This window comes from Aedes aegypti, chromosome 2, assembly GCF_002204515.2.
Source record: "Aedes aegypti strain LVP_AGWG chromosome 2, AaegL5.0 Primary Assembly, whole genome shotgun sequence".
Lineage (NCBI taxonomy): Eukaryota > Metazoa > Arthropoda > Insecta > Diptera > Culicidae > Aedes > Aedes aegypti.
In genome coordinates this window covers 204822766-204849557 of record NC_035108.1, presented here as the reverse complement: position 1 = coordinate 204849557, position 26792 = coordinate 204822766, and the positions used below count along the sequence as shown (strand labels likewise).

At 38.4% G+C, this 26792-nt stretch overlaps 1 protein-coding gene across 1 annotated transcript in view; it reads left to right on the top strand.

The window, feature by feature from the left end:
* Nucleotides 1–11847: 11847 nt before the first annotated feature.
* Nucleotides 11848–26792, top strand: part of LOC5570351 (LIM homeobox transcription factor 1-alpha) — a 139086-nt gene continuing 124141 nt past the window's right edge. The window contains exon 1 of the mRNA XM_021843765.1: nt 11848–12487. Within this exon, the coding sequence (XP_021699457.1) occupies nt 12457–12487 (31 nt within the window). The 5' untranslated portion in view covers nt 11848–12456. The remainder of the gene's footprint in view (nt 12488–26792) is intronic.

Sequence of the window (26792 nt, the reverse complement as noted above, 5' to 3'; positions counted from 1 at the left end):
ATGGGAGTCGCTGTAGAAAATTTCTTCAAGGAATCGGCGAGAAATTTCTTTAGCGATTCCTTTTCAGTAGCAAATCAGGCTTTCAAATGAAATATTCCTTACTTGATTCGGAGGAACGTCAAATGGGATAATTATGATCTAGTTGCCCACGGTTCTAGCCACTGCATCGCGCTGTAAACGTCAATAATGTGATGTGTGCCAAAATCTGTTTTTCAGCTTGAAATCCTGATCAATTTTTCAAGGGTTTTGAGGGTTCGTTTGGAAATATTACGTCATACGTATTGATAATAGGGGGTTTCACTTAATAGCGTAAACTTCTGCGTAAATTGATTATTTAAAATATTTCATAGCGTTGTGTAAACTGACAATGAAACATTTCGGAGCGTTGAAAATCCGCGGTTTTTCAATCTAAGAATGCTTTGGTACCCATGGCAATTGACAATCAGCTAATTATAAACAAGTGTTTTGCAATTTTGTTTCCTCAGAATATTCACGTTGAGAGCTAAAGAAAACAGCAATTATAAAACAGAAAAATAAAAATACTTGACGCTGTACAAGTGTTATCAGCAAAATTCAACTGGTCAACGACTATAATTTCAGTGAATACCTATAAGCTTACAGGGGAAGTTGGCATGTGATTGTTATTGGTCTTAATTGGCTTGAATTCCACCAACGCGATAATATGTAGCGTCTTCTATTGAAAATTACTCTTGGTATGGAAATTAGAGTTTCATTGACAGGAATGTATAAATTTAAAACTAGGAAGAACCAATACTTGGTCGATGAAAAATATTAGATTCATTTTAGTATTGATTAAAAATGCACTGACTTCCAAGACCCCAGACTTGCTTGTTGAAAAATTAAAAAAAAGGCCATATAATGCAAGTGCTTTCTTTTCTCTACAGATTACAAAATTTTGTCCAAAACCAGCAGCAACAGCTTACGGAACGATCGTGTAAGATACTGTTGTTTATAACTTAGCCGGAGCTCGTAATATTATCGCTCCATTTGCATAATTTTGAATAATTGTTCCGTTGGTAATTCAAAGTTTGTGTGACGTTACATGATTTGGCATTGCTAAATAAAATTCGAATAAATCCCACAACGAGCAATTTTCAGAACAAATAACAACTTTTGCAATGAACGACTGACGTTTATAGCCGATCACTAGATTATTATTCTTTCATATGACATTGGAAGAGAAATTTTTCATTTGAAATAATTCATTGCCGAAGATACGCAGAATTTAGCTTTACGCGAGTTTAAGTGAATACCCCTAATGGATCAATGCACGTGTTCATTAATTTGACGTTTGAGCGGTGCCGAATTCACTTGTTGCCATGGTCACGTAAATAACACGGCACCGCTCAAACGTCAAATAGTGAACTCGTGCATTGGTCAATACAAATGGTTGTCGCATTACCATTATGGACCGATGCACGTGTTTTCGTCGCTGGAGATTTTTTTTTGAGCGTCTTGCTGGGTAGTGCTTCATGAAGCCTAAGCAGGACAGTTCGGTTTTGCGAGTAGAAGCATTAACCTAAGAATGCTAAAGTCGCTGCTGTTCGTGTTACCAACATCTACACGGAGAAAATGAAGTACTCAAAAGTGAGTTCATTCCACTCAATTCCCGGGGTTCGTGCGTTAACCTAATTTTGAGTTGATGGGGTAGAAGTTGTTTTCATTTGCAGCCATGCGAAAAAATACCTACTGGCTAAGTTCTTTTCACTCAATCGGCAGATCAAATAACTCAACTTCTAGTACTGTGCCACTTACTCAAATTTGAGGTAACGCACTAAGGTTCGGTTTTTGGGTTGTTTTGCTCTTCGCTCTCTGACAACAATAGAAGGAGCGAATGAAATAGGGAGAGAAAAATAACTCAAAAGTAAGTTAAAAAATACTCAAATATGGGTTTTCCGTTTTCTCCGTGTAGTTTGCCACGAACTGACAGCGTGAGTACCGGGCATCAAAGTGTCAAATTAATTATAAAAGCATAAACAACGACAAGGCATTGAACAAACAATGAAAAACCATAATTTAAAGTAATAATAATTAAAATCAGTTTTGTGACAATAGCGCCACTAGCGTTCTGTTACTAATATTTCTATTGTTTTGCGTCGTCCGATAGATTTGGCTCACGGTTTCGCGCATGTTTTCGTCGCAGGAGATTTTTTTTTTTCCTGTTTTGGAGCGTCTTGCTGGGTAGTGCTTCGTGAAGCCCAAGCAGGACTGTTTTTACATTCAGAAATGGTATAGGGTAAAAGCACCGATTTTGGCCAGCCTAAAAGAAAATGTAAATAAAAATTATATGGGAAGCCGTATTTATATAACAAATATGTCAAATGCAAGCTTCCAATCCACATTATGTGTGCAAAATATCAAAGCTGAGATATTTCCATTTTTTCGCTTTGAAAATCCCGTTGGTCAATAAAGGCCCACGGAACCAGTTTCGGCCAGAAATTTAACTTCGGTTCCTAAATTGGCCAATCGCATTGATTTCTCATGAGAGTGGCCAAATTAGGAGTGGTCTGGCCAATTTATGTGTATGGAAGTCAAAATTATAAGGAAAATGAATTGTTTTTCTTTTGTTTTGAATCAATTTGGACGAATAAATGAATGAGCTGTATCATGTGAATGTGATCTACTGAACACAAAAGGTTTCATGCTGATTGGCTTTGAAAAACGGTGTATAATCCCTGGAGGGATCGATTCTGCTTATAATTTGAGCAGAAAAACCGACTGTGTTACCCTAGGGTGTTTAGTTCGAACGCGCTTCTTTTCGTTTTTCGATTATCTAAAAATACAGTACCACCCAGTACAGTTTTTCAATGGGCACAGTACAGTTTTTCAATAGGCGTGATTTTTTTTTACGCGTATCGTTATTTTATACAATCCGATGACCCTGGAGAGATCGGTTTTGCTTTTTACTGTTTATTAAGCAAAAATATTACTGCACAATCGACAAGCATTTCGCGAAATACTATTTATACTATAAATAAGCTATTGTTTTCTCTTTTGATTGCCGGTATTCAAAAGATTAATTTGAAAACGCTTAAACAACAAATATTTATGGTCTATCGCCAGCTTTCTAGGCGAATCCTGACAATATACCTTCCCCAACCTCCAACTCCGTAGCACTTATGAGGGTGTCGCTGAGTCGGTGGCCTCTCATTAAGTAAGTGCTACATCAACATTTCCTTCCCCTATCTCAAGTTACGGTAAAGATGGGACTGGCCGGGAATAGCGATATTCATGCTTTTAGTATTCTTGTTTATGATTTGAACAAGGTATACTCCCCTGCCTTGTTCTTGAAAGTAGTCAGGATGAGATTATTAAAAAGAAACATGAATGTTGCTAGTATCCAATCTACGAAGTATACCGTAACTACGCTAACGCTAACAAACACATGTATATACTCAAACCATTCAAGTTCTATGTTAAAATCTGGACAGACGTTTAACCCTCTAATACCCAACCCCGCCTTTAGACGGGGTACACTTTGGAATTTTGTGTATTTTTTCGTAGCTCGGAAATCAAAATGATTTTATTTTTGGCGAACACCTTGACTCATAACACGCATACAAGAAAAGTTTTTTATGACTTTTGAAACTTTTTTGTATTTTTGAAAATTGTTTGAAAAATTGCATTCTTATATAACCTACAAATGCCCGGGGTTCATTTAACGTATGATATAAAAAAATCGTACCTTTTATATTTTTCTACGATATACCTATCACAAAAGAAGAGCTTGGTGGTATTCAAATAATTTCAAACCTGTTTTTTCGTTAATTACACGGAAAATAAAAATATTTCCAGAAAAATATTAAAAAATTAATATTTTTTAAATTGCCGTAAAAATTTGAATTTTTATTATTGCCAAAAATCTGTGACTAGGCTTGAAGAAAAAATGAAAAAGGGTAGGGATGTTCAAAAATAAAAATTATAAAAATCAAAAACCGAAATCCATAGATTTGTGAATAAAAATAAATCATTGCCCAAAACGTGTTTAGAACGATTTTAGATAACTAAAAATGATATTTAGATCGAAAATAAAAATTTGGGTATTAGAGGGTTAATTCTATTAAATATGCACATACGTGTCTCATCTCGCTAAATGACTTTTCATTACAATGAAGCTTTTGCTCTCCTGTTTTTGATCTAAACGAAATACTACAAAAACTACGAACATATTTGTTAGTATTCACTAACTCTATTGGTACATATAAAGGATTTACAAATTCCCCCTGTAAAACAATTGTTTTAGCACGTGACCAAAATCATTGTCTAACTTATTCACAGCAACACTACTGGCCTTATTTAATAAAACATTTATTCTTGAATTTTGTCTCATATTCTTGCAAATAATGCCTACCAAAATACTAAGTAAAATCTGTAGTGACTTTTCACCCAAAATTGTGACCAACAAAAAGTCATTATTTAATTGTCTCACCATGTTTGGATTTGGATATAATCAAAAATAAATGACTATCATCACAATTTTCAAATATGTTATTAACATTGAACAAACAAATAACATTATTTCCCATCAACACATTTGTTGAAATAACATCACTAATGATAAAAAACATGTTGATACTCTGTAAATCAGTTGCATTTTTTGCAACAGAAAACCCATTATTCCTTTGGTCGTATTTGTAATTCCTGTTTGTGTTTCTGTCCTTTGACGTCACGACATCGTAAAAATCTGCTAACTTCAGCGTAAATTTTATATGTGATCTAACAACGTAGGAATTTATGTTTATACATTTCTTTGGTCGAAATAACTTCCCTGTATTGTTCCACCATAAAAATGTTTTATGCCTAAACCAATCATTTACTAGTGATTTCTCAACCAATTGGCCACATTTCAGATTTGTTTGTACTACAGATTGACTAAAAGGTGTAAACATTACGAGATTCGTGGTCGTCTTAATATAATGTAATACTTGAACTTCATTCAACGTCAAAGGTATATTCTTAAATTTAGCAGAAATTAATTTTATTAAACTTAAAATTTGTTTTTCATAATGTTTGATAATAAACATAAAATTGTACAATAATGTTCGTGCATAATTCATGCTATACCCAAAAACTTTGAATTTTAAATTCCTTCCATACATTGTCAGCTGTAAACCGGGTGTGCTATTAAAACTCATAATAAATGCAATCATAGAATTGTTAATTGAAATTTACGTTTAAAAATTAACACAATTTGAACTAATTCAAATTATATGTTGGCAATTGGGGTGAAATTGTAATTGATAATAAACAATTTGGGGACGGACCTGGTGTAGTGGTTAGAACACACGCCTCTCACGCCGAGGACCTGGGATCGAATCCCATCCCCGAGATAGTCACTAAAAATTTCAGTGACGACTTCCTTCGGAAGGGAAGTAAAGCCGTTGGTCCCGAGATGAACTAGCCCAGGGCTAAAAATCTCGTTAATAAAGATAGAAAAAAAAAAAAAACAATTTAGCCTGCTCGAAACTATTTTAATGAGGCAGAGAGATATTTGTATGATTAAGGCTACCTAGAACATTAAGATTTAAGCCGTAACTAAACAGTAACACCACATATCGGTTTTCAAATAATTAATAGATTTGAAAATCTTGCTACAAAATTAAACCATAACTAGCATGTTATTCTCCTGAATAAAAATAAAATGGCAAATCCGGTTAACAAAAGGCAAAAAAGGAATCACCAATGCACAATTAACTTTCGTTGAAACGGATTTAGTCTTTATTTGGGTCACCCTATTCACACATGTGTACGTTAGATGTAAAATGATGACCAGCTTCAATTGTATTATTGAATACATCCACTATATCGTGCAAAATGGTGCAGATGAAGGGCTTTAACACTAAGCAAAAACTGAATACTTACGGTTTTTATGCTTTAGCGAACATTTAGATTGTGGCAATTAACTCACAACGAGATAAAATGTGATTAAGGCTTGAGGGTGTACCTATAAATCTGTCGAGCAACAAAAGATTATGGTCACAACATAGGTTTGACTAAATGGATAACTTATCCTCAACCAACACTGCTAGGATGGTTTAAACAACCCAAGAATAATATCGTAGATTAACCGTTACAATTGCACGCGATTGGTAAGTTGATAATCCGCTTCGTCGCCACTTTTATATACGTGATTTAATGTTTTAACACTTTTATGAAGTATTGATTTTACTGTGAAAGTGGTGTGATTAAAATTATAATGAGATGAAACTGCGCTGTTTAGTTCGGAGTATTAGAATAGACTGATCATCTATTTATTTCATTTTCTTTCGAAGCCCATCGGCTGAACATTGTATGAGTGTGTGAAACCGACATTTATTGATTGCCATTAGATTCGGTATCGTGTAGCGAAGATCACTACAGTTACAAGGGACAAGCCTCGACAGGGCTAATCCTCTGCAGTAAACTCTTGGTCGGCCCGCCATACGGTGCGGCCATAGTAACGCGTCTGCGTCCTCGAACGCGATGCGATCAAAGGATTTCCTGTTGTTGATATTCTGCTTTGCGGGCTCGCACACGCGGACGCGTCGCTCGAAGCGTTTACTATGGCAGCGCCCATAGGCGCTGCAATTCTAACATAATGTGAGTGACAGCCGTAGTAACTGCATTCCAGCACTCGGCATCTGCGCACATTCTCTCTATTATATTGGGGGACGTGTCCCCTCTGCATGTAGCGAGCATGCGATCTCTCACAACAATGAAACTCCGCTGTTTCCTCCAAAACCAGCACAATTGGGGCACGCAGGAGATTCTGAGTGACCGAACCTATGCAGGTACTGCCTATAGCAACCATGTCCTGACAGAAACTGCGTCAGATGGAAGTTCACTTCCTTTTGGCCTTTTTTGTACCAATCTGACACATTTGGTATTAGCCGAAGGTTCCTTCTATTGGAGTTATCCCATTCCCAAACTCTGAGCACAGACAAACAGACGTAACACTCTAATTATTTTCATCGCACAGCAGAATGATACTTTTTTAGCTGCTACGTCTGTGCTCTGAGCGTTGCCTCTTTACACGCGACGCCAGCTCCTCTGGTATCTTTTTGGTTGAAGCATTGAACATCTTCCTTGATGATGAGCCCGATGGGCGTCATCCTGGATATGATGCGTTCGGTATGCGTTTGCTACTCTTAAGCACATGATCCTGTACGTGCTTTCCAAACGCTTTAGGTTTCTGCTCGTTCTAAGCGCTTTTGACCAGATTGGTCCTCCATACCTTAGTATGGATAGCGCCACGCTTGCCAGTAGCTTGCGTTTGCTGGCAATTACAGCAGAGTTGTTAGATATCATCCGTAGGCGCCCTTTTACAGGCATAATCAACGTGGCTAGCGAAGCTGAGCTTGTTATCGATCATTACCCCAAGATGCCTAAGGGATCGTTTGGAGTCTATGGTGAAATCACCTACCGAGATGTGCGCCCTTTGCTCGGACTTGCGGTTGTTGACCACCACCACCTCAGTCTTGTGACGGGCCAGTCCTAGTTTCCTAGACTTCATCCAATCCTCCACTATGGAAAAAGAGTGCACTGCTGTCAACTCTACTTCCTCCATCGATTCACCACAGACCACTGGTGGGATGTCGTCGACAAAGCCAACAATCCTAACACCCGTCGAAAGGGGCAGCCTCAGTATGTTATCGTACATCGCATTCCATAACAGCGGGCCCCGGATTGAGCCTTGAGGTACTCCCGCGGTAATTCGAACGCTTTTCTGCCTCTCCTCTGTGTCATACAGTAAAATCCTACCATCAAAATAGCTTTCTAGAAGCTTACACTACTGCACCGGTACCTTGAGGCTTCCCAGCTTGCGCTGTTGAACGCATTCTTCACATCCAGAGTGACAACCGCGCAGTAATGCCACTCCTTTTATACTCAATTGCCACCCCGGCTATCCGAACGACCGACTGGATAGCGTCCAGAGTAGATTTACCTTTCCTGAATCCAAACTGGTTGTTGGACAGGCCGTCCGCACCTTCCATATACGGTACTAGCCTGTTGAGGATCAACCTTTCCAATAACTTGCCCGTCGTATCTAGTAGACAGATAGGTCTATACGCCCACCAGGTGGGTTTCCCCGCCTTCGGTAATAGCACCAATTTCCGTCGCTTACATACATCCGAGAAGATGCCTTGAGCTATGCAGTGTTGCATCGTGGTTCTGAACATTTCCGGATTCACATTCACTGCCGTTTATAAGGCAACATTTGGGATACCATCGGGTCCCGGTGCCTTGTTTCACGCAAAAGATCTCGCGACTTCTGTCAGCTCTTCATTTGTCACCCTCGCCACTTCATCACCTTCATCTGCCGCATACGGCGCTGGCGGCCTTGGGATTGTGGGATGATGCGGGAAGAGTACATCGATTATCGATCGCAGCAACTCGGGCTACCTCTCTTGGGGTGCTATGGCACCTTTGGTCTTAGCCATTACCACTTTGTAGGAGTCACCCCACGGACTTGAATTGGCAATCTGACATTGCTAGTAGACTATCAAAGCATGCCCGTTTTCGACTCTTGATTTCCTTTTTGAGAACTGACTTTGCCTCTCTGAATGCTGCATCGCGTTCTTCTCTTTTTACTTCTGTGCGCGCGCGTTGCATTCTTCGTCTAGTCTGAAGACAGATTGCTCCAAGATTGCAATTGGGTCCTAAAATTTTAAATGAATTCTTGATTTTATTTGATAATACTAAAGAGCATGTTCTTTCAACCACTTTAGTAATTTTTCCAGCTCAAATAACGGCTATAACATATTTAAACCTTAATTTTAAAAATTATTCCAAATATGAACTTTGACACTTTTGACCATGTTTGACGTTCACTTTGTCGACAAAAATGCCACAGGGGTTTTAGTTTCACCACTGGGATTGTTCCTATCTGACATTTCGGAAGGGACACGGAAAACAAAATATACCCAGTATTTGAGTTTGAACCAAGGGGTATGACAAAATCTCAAAAATTGTTTTTTGGGCTTAAACAAACAAAAATCATTTAAAAATTGTGTAAACATGTGTTTCCGGCCTTAACTTAAGCGTTTGGTACTAAAATTGAGACAGGGCTTTAGGACCCTATTGATTCGCACCTCCAGTACACACGCGGTCTGTTCTCTCTAGGAGGGGCTTTTCTCGGCATGGAAGCATCACAGGCTCGTGACATCACAGCAACTAGCTCTTCACCGTTTGGGTCCAGAGTGTTCCGTTCGCGCCTCAGGGCTTCAGTGAACACGGAGAAATATTTTTACCTAATTTTTGAGTTTCCTTTACCCAAAATTAAGTATATCGATTATAGTTTCAACCCAAAATCTCTCGGTTTTCTCTTTCTCCCACGCGAATGTTGTCAAAAATAGAGAGAGCTGCATCTACCCAATGGGGGTACTTTGGCCCAATAAGCCAAATTTGGGTAAATGCAACTTTTTTTTATGTTTGGGTCGAAAGAACTCAATTTTGCGTTAAATCAACCCAAAATTGAGTATATTTTTCTAATGGAATTAAAGCCAAACTACCTAGTGGGGACCTTGGAAATTTAGCCAAAATTGAGTTATTGGGCTCAACTACGGAATTGCGTTGAAACAACCCAAAATTGAGTTGAATTCCGTCTCCGTGAATACTTCGCCGTCGAAGCGCGTTGTTTTTCAAACTCGGGCTTGGGTCGAGTTACATCGTGCTGCCTTCCACCCGTCTGGTATAATACTATAGCGAATCGATTGATGATCGCTATGAGTATAACCGTCATCAACGTGCAAGTTCATGATTTCGGGAAGAAGGTGTGTTTTCATGTTATGAAATTACACCATGACCAAAAGTCATGAAATCATGAAGCATTTTAGCGTAACGCCGGCTGTACGTTACGTTTTCAATTTTTAGCGAAGAAAAATGTCAATTGAAATCCTCAAATCTTAGAGCATGTATACTGGAACCATGAATAAAATTCATGGAAACATAAGCACTATTCATGGAATTAGTCATCTGTCATTTATGATTCTAACTTTGGTGCTGAAAAGAGGCAAGTTGAGTCATGAAATCATGAAGCAGGGTCCCTGAATCATGGGCTCATTTCATGAAAACGAAACATTATACGTCAAAATCAGATCCCAGTTTATATTTGACATTGGTAAACAAATAATATTAGGATTAAAATTGTGCCGATTGTTTTGTAATAAACCGTGGGAACATTCCAAAAATGTCAACCTAACGAGTGTAACATCTTTAGCAGCAACGTAAACATTCGGTGGGTAGGATTGTATGCAAAATGTTGTTTCGAGCATCAATTGAATTGGCAAATGGTCCTTGAGATGGTGGATTGCAACAGTGATGGAACATTCCTTAACGTCTTTGCGGATGTGGAAAGAACACTGGAACATCCGGCTGCCGAAGGCCTTTTGTGAGCTGCTCTGTTATAGGACGTGGGGAATTCATCACTTCTGAACAGTTAAAATCACCGACAAGCTTGCCAAGCAAAATCTTCGCTCGAAGTCAAACATTGTCCGGTTCAGCATAGTATGATGACAAGGTTCCGAAAAATTTAAACTTTTTCAAAAATAAAACTATTTTTAAAATTTCACTAGAAAACATCACCGATCGCCATGAGACACGTTGACTAAGGTGAAGAAAGTGACAGTTGGATTTGTATAACGCCCTGCGCATACGAATTCTTGCATAATAGTCACGATTTCATGACTTTTAGTCATGATATGATGAAACATAAAATTTTATGAATTCATGACTTTTTGTTCATGAAGCCGGCAACAAGGTCTGAAGCTCCACTCTAATCAAATTTTCCATACAGGGATGATGGGTTACTCTAACGATTCCTCTTGTCACGCCTCACAATGGACCAATGCACGAGTTCCCTAATTTGACGTTTGAGCGGTGCCGAATTCATTCGTTGCCATGGTCACATAAATAACACGGCACCGCTCAAACGTCAAATAGTGAACTCATGCATCGGTCCATAGATATCCTAAAATGAGATGATCGTATTGTTTCATCCGTCACTGTATAGGGAGTCGGATCCTATTCTTGGCATTTTTGATTCGCTTTAGCAGTGTGGTTTTTTGAAAGCTACTGAACTTATATTTGACCAAATTATGCGTCGTTCAGAAGTGCTTTTTACTGCAAAGTTTCAGACGATTCGGCCGAGAAAACCCCCCATGCCAAAGTGAATCATGGAAGTGCCCAAGTAGCTCTGCACGCTATCAGGCTTCTGATATAAAAAAAAAAACATGATTCAATATTTCTCTCGCTCTTGAAATCGGTTTGCTATAAAACAAATCTCGCGGAACATTACTAAAGGACCTATGTACAAATGAGAGATTCTCTCCTCTCTCGTTCTCTTTTCATTATAACAGTGGGATACTAAAGATTTTGGGAAGTTTTTCACTATAGATCGAAAGTCAATTTCCTTGACTAGCGTTTCATACAAAAAACGCAACAGAAGAGGTTAATGTGACTCAGTTATTAATGAAAGAGAGAGTAAACAAAGAGAGCCTCTCAATGTTAGATAGGTCCTTTAGTAATGTTCCGCGAGAAATGACACACATAAATTAATTTTCGTAGAAAACATCGAATGCAGTTGCACAATGTAACAGTAGTATTGGTGCCGTCGTGCCCGAAACGAACGAGTAGGCGTGGCTTACGTACGAACATAAGGAGGAAAGGCAATCCAAAAAGCACTAACACAAATGATTCCTGTTCGCACGACTTTCTGTCTGCAGGGGGTGGAAGATGCATGCGCCACCTTCCATTGTGTCACACGAATGCTCTTGATCCGTGCCACGTTTGCGAAAGGCTGTTCTGGCCTAGCCATGCTTTTGCTTTCGTTCCATAGTTCTTAGGTTGATTTGTGGAGCTCGATTTTCCCCTTTCCGATGGCTGGCTGGTTCAGCTTCAAGCCTGGCCAGATAGCATCCAGCGTGTAAGTACGCCTCTTCTTACTTCAGGTCGGACGTGATTTGTGCCAGCTAGTAGTGGATTTGGCTTTCCTTGGAATTTTCCTTTGTATCTTTGATCGAAACCGTCATCTTTCATTGGCGTTGGCGCCAAAGACGTCCGGCTCCGGCTTCTTTCTGGTTCGGTACGATTTACCAGCAGGCTGTTCGCGTCCTTAGTCGTAAATTATTGTTGAGCTGTGGTGTCATCTTCTTTTCGAAGATTTATTGGTGAAATCAATTCAGTGAGTTGTATATTGTACGCAGAAATCAGTTGACCGGGCATTGACTAAAAGCGGATACCTAAGGAAATATTCGCGAGTGGTGATAGTCAGAAGGAGCGGATTATCAAAGCGTAATTAGGATAAGACGACGAGCTGTGCGTTTGGGTTGTTTTCTAGTGCAAGTGTGGATCTTTGTGAATCCGTCAATGTATCGTCGCGACACTAAGAATTGGGACGTTGGACGGGAACAGTGACGGTTACATGCGGAGGAATTCGGCCAGCCACATTACGTAACCATGATTGATCAGCAACAGCAGCTAAGTTACTGTAAGTTACAAAGGTTGTCATTTCTATTCTTTGTTCGAAAATTTCTAATATTAACAAAAAGTTTGTTATTATTTGAAATTTTGGTAAGAGATTATTGGAATACTTCCGACGGCAAACTATATAGAGTCAAAATAATAGAATCATTCAGCCAAACTTATTTCACACAAAATTCTTGGTTCTGTTATGCAATATTCTGTGTTGTCCCACTGTTAGTTTCCGATGACTATAGCGTTTTAGGCCAGTTCAAGTAAACCAATGGATAAATTCCGGTGCATATTTGCTTTGAAGAAAAAAATGTTTCCGGTAAACAGTGGAAGAAAACTTCTTCTCATCGAGGAAATTGTGCCTCGGAATTAACTCAAAGATAGTCAAAATTCAAAAATAGCGTAATCTGGGGTAACATTGATCATATTTTTGAATACTTCTTGAATATTTCGTTTAAGAATGCAAATGTTGCAAATTTTATATTTTTAAAACAAGTACTGCCATATATAGCTCGTGACTATATACTTTAATTTGTTTTTTGAACGATTTAAGATTGATAAAAAAATGTTTTAAGCGATTTTTTGATTTAGCTGGTATGGGGTAACATTGATCACTTATGTAAAAAACGTTCAGTAATATTGAAAATGTTGTTACATACTTAAATCATGGCCCCCGAAGCCGAATATGAAGGCCAAACGCTTACAAGTAATTTACCTCGAACCACGGAAAACGCCTAAAGGTAGGCAATTCATTAAGGAAAACATACATTCTTAACAGTAATTCGGTAATGTTGCCTAATTGGAACATATTTATGAAAGTTTTGACAACGGAATCGTTTTCAGCGATGCCGTTTTTAGTAAAAACCGCATTTTCCTTGCTCATATCGTTTACAGAACTTATGTGAGACATGAATGTTTGGTAGTGTCATCCTTAACAATTAAAACCGTTGTTTAGAAAAGTTATCAAATTTACGTATAAGGTAGACGCAATTTTCGCAAAAATCTTCGCTTTTATTAGCTCATGAATATAAGAAAGGGAAGCATCATTCAAGCTTTGGAAATGTTCCATCAAAAAATGATAATGCGAACTTTTTACGAGATGAGTCATTCCGATCAATGTTACCTCGCTGATCAATGATACCCCGGATTACGGTAGTATAAAAGCTCTTGAAATGTTTTTGGATGGGCAGAGATTAGGTTATCAATCTTGTTGGAATAACGGTCGACTTTTGGACCCTGGGTGCAGCGTAATCAAACTAGATATTTTTGTAAAATTTGTTCTTATTTTATTTGTTGTATTGTTTTGTTACTCACCTCTACCTGGGACTTGATATTTGGTTTTTCAAGTTATGAATTTGATATCACAGTCAACGATGTGATTATTATTCATCTCTACCCGGGTAACCAGGGCTGTAATGGCTGTTGTATTCGGGGAGTTCGGAGGCTGGGAGTAACACACGCGTTGTTGGCTTAACTTATTTATTCTACCAACTATACTTACACGGTTATTGTTCGTTCGAAGAGTAATAGATGAAAGAGAGCTACACAATATCTCTGATAGTTTTTATAGTCTTTCAATAGTGTTGCCTGATTGGATCCTCATCTAACATTAGCGAATATTAACCCGTATAGGCCTGAGTGAAAGCAAAAATACTGAAACTCTCACCGCTCAGCGAATTCTTAACAGATTCAAATGATTTTTTGTCAGTTCAGTGGCCCACATTTCTAGTTTCTAGAAGTAGCCAAAGGAACTCGGAAATATTCCTGTGGCCGGAATTATTCCGGTGGGTCACTGGGTCAAGTCGGGTACAAAAGGGCTATTTTTTGGGACATGCCTAGTTACCTTTATTTATTTGCAATGACAAGCATTTTTATTTGCATAAATCACTAAGATCTGATATTCAACATTATAAATGATGAGTTGTGCACCGTTTGAAATATACCGGATGTGTACATTCGGACGAAATACCCTGAAGAACCGGCTATGGATTTGTTGGATACTAAACCGTTTCAATTCTCGAAAAGTAGAAATCAAACATAATTGTGCACTAGAATGCGTTCCCATAAGCTTGGCACAGATGTTCATAAACAAATTGGTTACTTTATCGTAAGTTTGAAGCGTCCCGGGACCCGAAAATGGTCATTTGTAGGATTAATCATATGCAAAACTCATAGTTGTCCAATTCAATCGTTTCTAAAAAGGTTTACACTGATGCAAATTTCTTAAAATTCCGTTGTGTAGTGGCCACATTATAGCCGACTCCGGAAATTACCTGTGACTTGGAATTTGCCTACCTTCAGGGGCACAAACGCACAGTATTCTTCTCACCCGACCTGACCCAGTAATCCACCGGAATAACTCCGGCCACATGAATATTTCCGCGTTCATCTGTCCACTTCTAGAAACTAGATATGTGTGCCAGTATACTGACAAAAAATCATTTGAATCTGTTAACAATTCGCTGAGTGGTAAGGGTTTTAGATTTTTTGCTTTCACTCAGGCCTATACGGGTTAATTATCGCTGAGTTTCTTCCCTAGATCAATATCGATGAGTTACATTGTGATATCTAGATACATAACCACTTTCCCCTTTTTTGATTTCTTACTACTACCTTTCATAATCTTCAAATCTAAACCACTCTGGTAACTTTCTGGTTCTTACTGATCTTCTGAGGAAAATTGATTCATTTGATCCGCATCGATTTTGTCTCTCATCAGCTTGAAATTTTCTAGGTGGTGATTCACCTAACGATTCACTACGCCTACGCTTAATAGTTATATTTTCTGATGACCTTTCTGTCACTTTTGCAAAATTCGTTTTTACAATTGAGCTTGGATATCTTAACTGGTTTACATGAACATTTTTAATACTATCGTTCTCCAACAACTTTATTTTATACAAAAATTTTCCGATTCTCTCAAGAATGATTGCTGGAATCCATCTCACTAATTCTTTAAAATGGTTTCGGTACATAACTTTTTCCCCTTTTTTTAAATCTTGGTTGGAGTTACAATTTTCTTTCAAACAATTTTTCTTTTTGACATCATAAACATACTCTGCATTTTTGGATTCATCAAACGTTACGCTCTTACGATTAAGCTTACCTGTCCCTGTCTCACATGATCTTGTCTTCGGGTTTATACTTGTCAATACAGTTCTTGGTTTGAATCTAAAAATCATCTCACTGGGCGACTTCTCAGTAACTGTCGCAGGAGTACTATTATACCAAGCTAAAATGTCATTCAGTTTCCTTGATAATAGTTCTCTGTTGCCTTGTTTTTCTAACAATCTCTTTTTCAAAAAGTTCTTCACGGTCTGAACACCTCGTTCAGCAGCACCATTCGATTGTGGGTGGTACACTGGAGATTTGATAATCTGAACGTTACGTGATTCTCAATATTGCACAAACGTAAACGAACTGAACGGAGGCCCGTTATCGGATACCATTTGCTCTGGCAATCCCACAAACTTGAAAAAATCTTCCAACCGTTCGTTAACCTGTTCTGCATTGGTTCTATTCATCACTCTTGCTTCAATGAACTTTGTGAATGAATCTATAATCAGTAACACCATCTTGCCTTCAAACTCAAAAAAGTCTTTATGGATCCTTTCGCTTGTCCACTTAGATGTTACCTTTTCTTTAGGAACGCTTCGTCTCTGATCACACACTGAACACTGTTTGAAATGCTCTTCAATGTCCTTTTGCATACCTTTCCACCAAAATAATCCTCTACCTAACATCTTTGCTCTAACTATTCCATCATGATTAGTGTGAAGCATTTTAAGCACAATTTTCTGCAACCTATCTGGAATCACTAATAGATCACCATAGAACAAGCAATTATCTTGACAACTTAAAGAATTACGCAATTTGTAATAATAGTGCAATGAATCTGGGATTTTTCGAGGCCATCCATACAGAACATAATCATATACCTTCGAAAGAACATCATCTTTCGCTGTGAATTTCGCTACATCACAAGTTTTCAACGGTAATTCTGGACATTCTTGCAATCTATTGATGGACAGTTCTTCAATTTCTGTGCCACCTGACACAGGTAATCTGGATAATGCATCTGCATGAGCCAAATTCCTACTTGGCCTGTATTCCCATTCGTAATCGTACATAGACAAAATCACTGCCCAACGTTGAAGTCTAGATGCTGAAATCACTGATGTTCCTTTACGAGGATGATAAATTTCCTTCAACGCTTCACAATCTGACACGAGTTTAAAACGATGTCCATAAATGTATTTGTGGAAACGCTTCACAGCAAATATTATGGCTAGAGCTTCCCTATGAAGCTGCGAGTAATTTTTCTCAGCAGGCGATAATGTACACGAGGCAAAAATGACTGGTTTTTCCTCTCCATCTACTATATGCGATAACACAGCGCCTACGCCATAAAGGCTGGCATCCGCTGCAACCACGATTGGTTTGTTTGGATCGTAGAGTTGCAACACATTGTTCTTCAAAATCAGCTCTTTGCTTCTCACAAAACACTTCTCACAATCACTATCCCAACTAAACACTACATCTTTTCTCAATAGTCTGTACAGAACTCTCAACCCTGAAGAGATGTTCGGGATGAACTTTGAATAGTAATTCAACAGTCCCAAGTACGATTGTAATTCACTAATGTTTGTAGGAGCTGGTGCATTCACAATTGCAGTTACTTTGGCCTGATTTGGACGAATTCCATCGCTACTAACTGTGTGACCCAAATAGTCCACAGACGTTACAAAAAACTTGCTCTTTTCGGTATTGATTTTCACGTTGAATCTGCTTAAACGTTCTAGCACCTTGTCTAAAACTTGTTTGCACTCTTCTAATGTTCTTGCTCCTATCAGCACGTCGTCTAAATACGTTACACATCCTTCTATGTCACCTAAGATCTGATCCATGATACTTTGGAAGATCGATGGAGCAGTCGCCACGCCAAAGGGCAATCGCACATACTGAAAAAGTCCTATGTGCGTATTAATTGTTAGATACGCTTGAGAGTTTTCCGAAACATTCAACTGCTGATATGCACCACGAAGAGCGATAACGCAAAAGAAATTACAGTTTGCAAACTTGGCAAAAATGTCGTCGATTCTCGGTAACGGGTAATGTTCCGAACGCAAATAAGGATTTATGGTTACCTTACAGTCAATGCACAGTCTCAAGCTGCCATTGGGCTTAGGCACAACAACTATGGGAGAAGCCCACTTACTAAATGCGACTTTCTTCAGAATGTTTTCCTGACACAATCTATTCAACTCAGCCTCAATCGCTGGTCGTTGTTGAAAGGGTGGTGAATAAGCAATGTGGAAAATAGGGCTAACGTTGTCTTCCATGACAATCTCTGCCTCAAACTCACGAATTGGAGTGTTATCGTCACAAATCACATTGGGGTATTTCAAACGAATCGAATCAAGGAGGGTACTTTCAACACGGTTCATACTCACGATACTTTCCTTGAACTTGTTCTTCCATCCGGGCCAGAGAACGTCCATCCACGTGCGCCCCAGAAGCGGTCTGAAGGTTTTGCTGCTTTCGATCACTACTAGCGCAAGTTTTTCACTCGGACCACGCTGACATTTGGACACATCTGCACTGAATCCCCCAATCACTTTAATACCTTGTCCCGTTACAGTTGAAAAATCATCGTTTATACTGAACAACGGACGACTCGAGAACCACTTTCGGTACAAACTGTCACTAATCACTGTAGCACATGCCCCACTGTCAATTTCAAACTCAATCGGTCGGTTGTCCACAAATAACGTTTCGGTTGCTTCCTTGCTCTTCACTAACAAGGTCTCGTTCTCCACCGAATTCAACTGCATCCTAAGATTTGCTATTTCTGTTGCCAAATCTTCACCAGCACCAACCGTGCCTACGGTCTGGTTTCGTCTCGAATCCTGGCTTCCACTACGATTTTGCTTCGAATTTTTCGAAAAGCACACATTTGCAGCATGGCCTTGCCTGCCACACGCAAAACATTTCCAACTTTTCGCTGGACACTTCCCTTGTTCGTGATCTCTACCACACTTTTCACATACTCTTCGCCGGCCATATTGATTTTTCTGACCGCCATTGCTATTCGCGAACTTCGAACGACTTTTGCTACGACTCCGGTATGACTTACCAGATCGCACGGGTGCACGACGTTAGGCATAAATACGTTAGGCATAAGGACGTTAGGCATAAGTACGATAGGCATAAATACGATAGGCATAATGGACGTTTGGCATAATGGATGTTTGGCATAATGGACATTAGGCATAACGGACGATAGGCATAATTCTCAAAATAAAAAAAATGAGATTATTTGTGTGAAAAGTGAGCTGACTTTTTTGGTAACTGTGGAGGGCTTCAAAGATCAAAATTGTGTCCTTTGAAATACGATTGCCTTGCAGTCGTCCCATAGTTGTGAATCCTTTGAGGTCAATTTGTAGGACAAATATTGATAAAATGATTAGCATGGAAATGCTGTTAATTCATAGCTTTGTGGTAACTTCTGTGACCATAGAGTAAAGCCATGCTGGAAGTATTTTAGTTCGGTCTCAAGTCGATCCAGGATCCTTGGCCATGAAGTGCAAACGTGTTCATGTGTCGTGCACAAATAAGAATACAAAATGGCTACCTTGACAAAGCAAACATTTGGTTAGTAACTGTGGAAGTGCTCCTAAAACACTAAGCTAAGAGCTTGAGTCAGGGAGTAATGCCAATAATATGAATTACGCTGTAACTGCTGCTCATCTTTTGAGATAGGTCGTACACGTTTTATTGACAAATTTTTCATCAGAGATTATCCCCTCTTTAAATTGGAGGCTGTTCTTTATAGTTAAACTGTCGACAAAATTATTGGAGTTAGTGCTGCTAATGTTCAAATCAGATTTTTTTTCTTTTTTCATAATTAAACTGTTCTTTCGAGACGTTCTTATTCAAAAATTAATATCACTATTGCTCTTAATACTTCCATCATACATTTTCCCTTCTTTGGATCATAGGCTGTTCTTTATACTTATACGGTCAATTTAATGACTGTAAGAAAAGGACCTTCTTCCAACAATATGCTGTTTTGTGGGTTCTTGCTGTTCTAATAGTTATTGGAATTGTTGGTGTAAATATTCCCATTAAAAAATGCACGCCATGCTTAATGCTGAATGCTATGTTATGTTAAATTTGAGATTGACTGTTAAATTGATTTGAAATCAAATTTAACTTTTCAAACGCGACGAATTTCAAATATTTTCAAGGTGCTTTGGCAATACTTTCAAATGTGGCTGATCAAAATTGTTTGAAAACCATCGAAAATTGTTAGCAGACGAGGCAAAAGAACTGTTTTCACCACATTAAATTGACGAGCAGACTCGGAGTGGGAATGTAACGCTCTTATTGGCGTCACACTACCAGAATATTATTGTTGAAGATAATATCGCCTATCGTAACATGAATTTTTTGCTTGACTCTAGATTGCTGTCTACAAGGTTATTATTTGCATTATAAGTACTAATAATTATATGGAAGATTTACCTTCTTTGGAATTAACGCAATTATGTAGAAGAAATGTAAGAAATGGCATAAACTCACCAAACTGAACATCTCAAGAAATAAATAACACTTGCACATTGCAAATAAAAATGGATGCTTATAAAAATGGATTGAACAGGACTTTAGAATGATAACAATGACCATAATAATAATCTTCTTCCATATCTTGCGATAATCGATTCATTGTCAAATTTCATAACACCGGAAATTGCAATTTATAACCAACCAATTAACCAACCCCCTCGTAACGCTTTTCGTGTGAATTTTCCACTATTTTTAAGAGCTGTTACATCTTAAAGACACCCACCCACCCCCATCAACGTAATGGAATTTGTAAATGGACCCGAACAATTTTCGATATGAGAAGAGTTTTTGAAGTTTTTGAGCGTGTGTATAGCAAGTTATTTTATGCCAAACGTCCATTATGCCTAACGTATTTTATGCCTAACGTCCATTATGCCTAATGTCTTTATGCCTAACGTCCATTATGCCGAATATACTTATGCCTAACGTCCTTATGCCTAACGTCTTTATGCCTAATGGGGTATACTCAGATCGCACCACGTGCGCACTCAACACGTTTTCCCGCACTTATTATCTCTCTCGGATAATTCCCAGTTCAACGCTTCATCCACCGCTTTTTCGAAAGTTAGGTTTTTCTGCTTGAGCAGGTGGGTATGGAGCCTACTGTCGTATATACCGAACACGAACCTGTCTCGGAGGGCTTCCGTCAAAAAATCACCGAATTCACACTTCTCCGCGAGAGCTTTTAACTCGACCACATATTCTGACACTATTTGACCCGCTTTCTGATCTGCCTGATGGAATCGATATCGCTCACTAACCTTATTCACATCCGGCCTAAAGTGCTTTTTGAGCGCTGCTACTAATTCCGCGTACGTTTTAGTGCTAGGATTCACGGGCTGTAATAGCTTCTTCAGAATGTCCATTCCGAGGTGCGTTAAAAGAAACGCCACTTTTCTGCCTTCCGGAATGTCATGCAGAAGAAAATGTTGAAGCATTCTTTCCTCATACACTTCAAAATCATCACCCGCGACGTAGTTATCAAACGATCCTAAATTCATCGCGATTTTAACACTTCCGGACGGTCCGGCCACCACGTGTTTGGTATTGTCTTCCTCGGTCATCTTTGAAAGGTTCCACACTGATCAAACGATAGCAATAACACACTTCGTTTCGCGATACGTGCTCTTTAAAACTGAATACGCTTTTGTATATCAGCCTATTGTGCACTGAACAAACGGTAGCACTTAACCTCACTCCGTTTCTGCGCTCCACGTGATTTTCGCCATGCGGTAGGTACACTTTCGTCGATCGTCACTACACTCTCCACTTTATCTCGTCGCCAACTTTTGTTGTATTCGGGGAGTTCGGAGGCTGGGAGTAACACACGCGTTGTTGGCTTAACTTATTTATTCTACCAACTATACTTACACGGTTATTGTTCGTTCAAAGAGTAATAGATGAATGAGAGCTACACAATATCTCTGATAGCTTTTATAGTCTTTCAAAAGTGTTGCCTGATTGGATCCTCATCTAACTTTAGCGAATATTAATTATCGCTGAGTTTCTTCCCTAGATCAATATCGATGAGTTACATTGTGATATCTAGATACATAACAATGGCCAGCTGATTGGTAATTCGAAAACCCCGAAGCTCATAGACAAGTGTCAATTTGGATAAATAGAGATGCAAAATTATGAAGATAACGGAATCGTTCTGGTGGCCTTCGATTTCACGACTCTCAAGTGCGCTAGAACTTGTACGTTGTTAACGACGGAGAGTTTTGGGCGCAGTTTAAGCATCACCAGATAGTGGTCAGAGTCGATGTTAGCGCCACGATAGGTCCTGACGTCGATAATGTCGGAGAAGTGCCGTCCATCAATCCGAACGTGGTCGATTTGTGATTCTGTCTGCTGTGGTGATCTCCAGGTGTATCGGTATGGAAGGCTGTGCTGGAAGTAGGGGCTACGGATGGCCATATTTTTGGAGGCGGCGAAATCAATTAGTCGTGAGCCGTTTTTGTTCGTCAGCCAGTGGGCGCTGAACTTTCTAATATACGGTCTGAACTCCTCTTCCTGGCAAACCTGAGCGTTTAGCTCTCCTATGATGATTTTGACGTTATGGCTTGGGTAGCTGTCGTACTCACGTTCGAGCTGCGCGTGAAAAGCGTCTTTATCATCATCAGTGCTTCCGGAGTAAGGGCTGTGTACGTTTATTATTCTGAAGTTGAAGAACCGGCCTATGAGCCTCAACTTGCACATTCTCTCATTGATCGGCCACCACCCGATCACGCGCCTCTGCAAATCACCCATCACTATAAAAGCTGTTCCCAGCTCGTGTGTGTTGCTGCAGCTATGGTAGATGATATGGTTACCTCTAAACGTTCGCACCATTGATCCCTTCCAACACACTTCCTACAACGCTACGATGCCGAATGAACGGTCCTTCAGCACGTCGGCGAGTATGCGTGTGCTCCCGATGAAGTTGAGAGATTTACAGTTCCAATCGCTAGTCCCTTTACGTTGCTGTGCTCTTCGCCGATTGTCCCAGTTCACATTCTCTCGTTGATTATTCGTTGCCACCAACCCCTTAGATTTCCGGAGTACCATTCCCCCTAAATGTTCGGAGGACCATAGTGTGCAGTTTAGCTTAGAGTCCTTCTCTGGCACTCGGACGATGATCAGCCGCCCCTGACATAGGGAACAGACGCTGTTTTGAGCCGCTCCTAACATGGAGTACAGACGCTCCACAATGGTCGGGCTCCATATAAAGGGGCGGCCAAAACTACCAAAAACTTTTTTGAGATTTTTATGATTTTTTTAGTTTTAAAATATACCTCATGTGTTATATTATTATAATCCTTAATTGAAATTGAACTAAAATTTAAATTTCTATGATTTTTATGACGGCAAACCAGCTGAAGTCAAAAAATTGAAAAATGTAACAATAAAATAAAGCACAAAATTTATAATTTAGGAATGCAATATTTCCCCAAAGTTACCCACTATCTGAAAGCTTATGGTTCAACACTTTTATCGAGCATGAGGATGGAAAAAAAAATTTGGCCTAAGTTTTAATACTATTCAATATTACACTTTAGTAATTTTGATGAATTTGAATATGAAAAACAACTATTGTCGCGTCATGTCGCCGCCATTTCGAATATTGCACATCAAAAAGCATCCTTAGATCTTACAAAAAACCTTTAAAATTTTTGCAGAAATTTGCTGATTTGCAAGTTAGAGCTATTTGAATAATTCAATATTTTACATATATTTTGATGATATTTTTCATACAAAGTTTATTTAAAATTTATTTAACCACTATTCATACACATTTTGATCAAATTCAATCAAATAGAAACAAAATGTGTGCTTTCAGCCCAGTTTGATAACAATTTTAATTTAAAAAAAATCTTTTTTTTCAAAGTAACGTAATTTGTGAATAACCCCTTCTGAAACAACAAAAACGCCAAATAACATATTCAGATTACATATTCCATCGATTAAGGAGATAAAAATAGTTTTGGCCAAACTTCACTTTTTTCCGACCATTGTGCGCTCCAGGTTTGCAGAAGCAAAAGCAAACCCCCCCTTCTCTGTCTGCATAAGACCAAAGTTCCCACAGGGGGTTAGTCACCGCTACCAGTGCAGATAAAAATCTGATTTACGCACATTATATTCTTGCACTTGGTAAGAGCAGATTTTGATTTTTGAGCGATTGTTTTCACTACCTGTTTGTTGATAGTGTTACCCAACCAGAACCACATAACAAGATTATAACACATTCCTAACAGCAGCAGTTAAAAATAACAGAAGTTGATAAAATTTTGCTATCAGGATGGCTTTGTTCTCAACTTGTTATATTTTTAGTAACACATTTATAACAACATTTGCAATATTTTTGACATCGCATTTATAAGTTTGTTGCAAATAACATCCGATGTCAGTAACATAGTTTGAAATAATTTTGTTATTTTGTAACAGCCTTGCAACACATTCTGTAATTATTTTGATATAATTGTAACAGGGTTTGTTATATTTTAGTTTAATTTGGTACAAGTTTTATTAGAATTTTTGTTATTTTATCTACTAACGGTACATGTTTTATAACAACTGGTGATATAAAAAAATCATATCAGGGGAACACATTGTGTTATAATCTTGTTTCTTCCGTCTGGTCGGTATACATTTTCGGAAGCTTTTCTTATCAGTTTTGCACAAATCGCGTTATATCTGAACAACTTCGTTGTACGGAATTTGTGCTAGGTCATTGCTATCATTGCCGATACGATAAATGATCAGACTACCACTTATTTTACAGAAAATTATAAACTTAAGTTTATAAAATTTGAATAGAAAACAAAAACACGATTTCAGCTTTGGCCGATTTTTAAAAAGGTCATAACAAAACATGTAAAAATCTATATTTCTTGTTGCCTATCCTAAAGTAAAGTATATAAGCTTGACATTAATAAACTGGAAATAAAATTTTTTTGGTTAAATTGAAAATACCGTAATCCGGGGTAACATTGATCATTTTTTCTGAATGTTTCTTTAATATTTCGTTTTAAGATGCAAATGTTGAAAATATTATATTTTTAAAACTATTACTGTCACTCATAGCTCGAGATTATATCTTGTATTTTGGTTATTGAAAGATTTAAGCATGTTGAAAAAATATTTTAAGCGATATTTTGATTTAGTTGATATGGGGTAATATTGATCACCTATGTATGTGAGACATGAATCTTCGGTAGTGTCATCCTTAACAATTAAAATCATTATTTCGAAAAGTTAACAAATTTACGCATAAGGTAAACGCAATTTTCGCAAAAATATTGACTTTCATTAGCTCATGAATATAAGAATGAGAAGCACCATTCATGATTTGGAAATGTTTCATCAATAAATGGTAATACCAACTTTTGATAAGATGAGTCATTCCGATCAATGTTACTTCGCTGATCCATGATACCCCGGATTACGGTATCTGATAATCTATGATTTTGTGAAGTTATCGAAAGTGGAAATGGAAACTAGTGGTTTTTGAGAAGATAAGAATTGATCTTCTAAAATTAAACATTTCAATGTAAAAGGTAATTTTATCAAACAAAGTTTTCACAGGCAGCATTTAAAATGCCCCTAGAACATCTAGTTTAACCATTATTATGTTATAAGTATATGACATTGAATATCATCAATAGAAAAATATACAACCATAGCAAAATTTGTCATTAGTCCGTTATCCTTGAAGGTCATGTAATAACTAATCAATAACAAAATATACTATCATGATTAAATTGATTATTTGTGTAAGTTCCTAAAAAAACATTAAATACAGTCAACTCTCCCCAACTCGATATTGAAGGGACCATCGAGTTAGGGAGGTATAGAGTTACAGAACACAAAACCAGTACAAATGCGATTCAAGGGACCATCGAGGTAGCCATGAAAACCAACTTTTACTATGAACCAATGCACGAGTTCACTAATTTGACGTTTGAGCGGTGCAGAATTCACTAGTTTCCATGGTCACCTAGATAACACGGCACCGCTAAAACGTCAAATAGTGAACCCGTGCATAGGTCTATGGTTCTCTAACTCGATATCGAGATACGGAATAGTGAGTAAGGGAGAATTAACTGTATCTAAATAATAACAAGCTTTGCCATCACAGTAAAATATGCCATTATTTTGATATTTGAAAACTTTTTTTTCATTAATTCATGAGACCAAACTAATTTCAAATTTTGCCATAATATCTCATTTTACTAGTCGTATTAAATTCATCCAAGATATAGATATTTTTCACGAGCTCGGCTGTGCGAATCTCGGTTTCCCAATTTTAACCGAGACTCAGCTAACAAATTGTCCGGTTGCTTAGCAATGAACCATGATTTACTGATACTCGGTTTTTATTTACTGCGATCCCAGGAATTTTGTTCGCCAGGGCCAGTTTGGGGACATTTCCGTTTATTGTCGAAAACATACCGTGCGACGTCTCAATCTTCATGAATTCGGGAGAACATGTCAATAAAAGAAGAAAAACCCCGGTACAAACAGATGTGGCCACTCCAGATTTCCTGGCACAGGTTCCACGAGGGTTTCTTTGGGGACATTTCTGTTTCATGTCCAAAACATACCGTGCGATGTATCAATCTTCTTCAATTCGGAAGAACATGCATGTCCATACAGGAAAAATAAACTAAATATCCATAGATGTGGCCACTCCAGAGCACCTGACACAGGGCCTCTTTGAGGACATTTCCGTTTCTTTTCGGAAACATACCGTGCGACGTCTCAATCTTCATGAATTCGAGGGAACTTTTCAATAAACGAAGATTTGTCCAGAGCAATACAATTTGAATTAGGGCGAATGAACTGGCTTATTGAGTTCCAAGCTTTAAAAATAAAAAAAGAAAAAAAATGCATGAAGAATTTGTAAGTAAAACCTTTGCGGATAATGAGCATGAGCTCAAGCATAGATGACCGCTTCGTAGTTGCACTCCGTGATTGACTGGAGCAGTCAAAGATGCACAGAGATTTAATGAATGGGGCTTGAGATTAGCGAACCGTTCGCAAAGAGCACGAATCAAGAGTTCAAAGACTGAATATACCTCTGCATTTCCACAATTGTCTAGGAAAGTACATTGGGTTAGTGGGTGTTTCCGGTCCCATCGCTTGGTCCAGCTGGAGCAAGCAATACAATCGATGGACCAAACATTTATGACTGGATTACACCAGTTTTT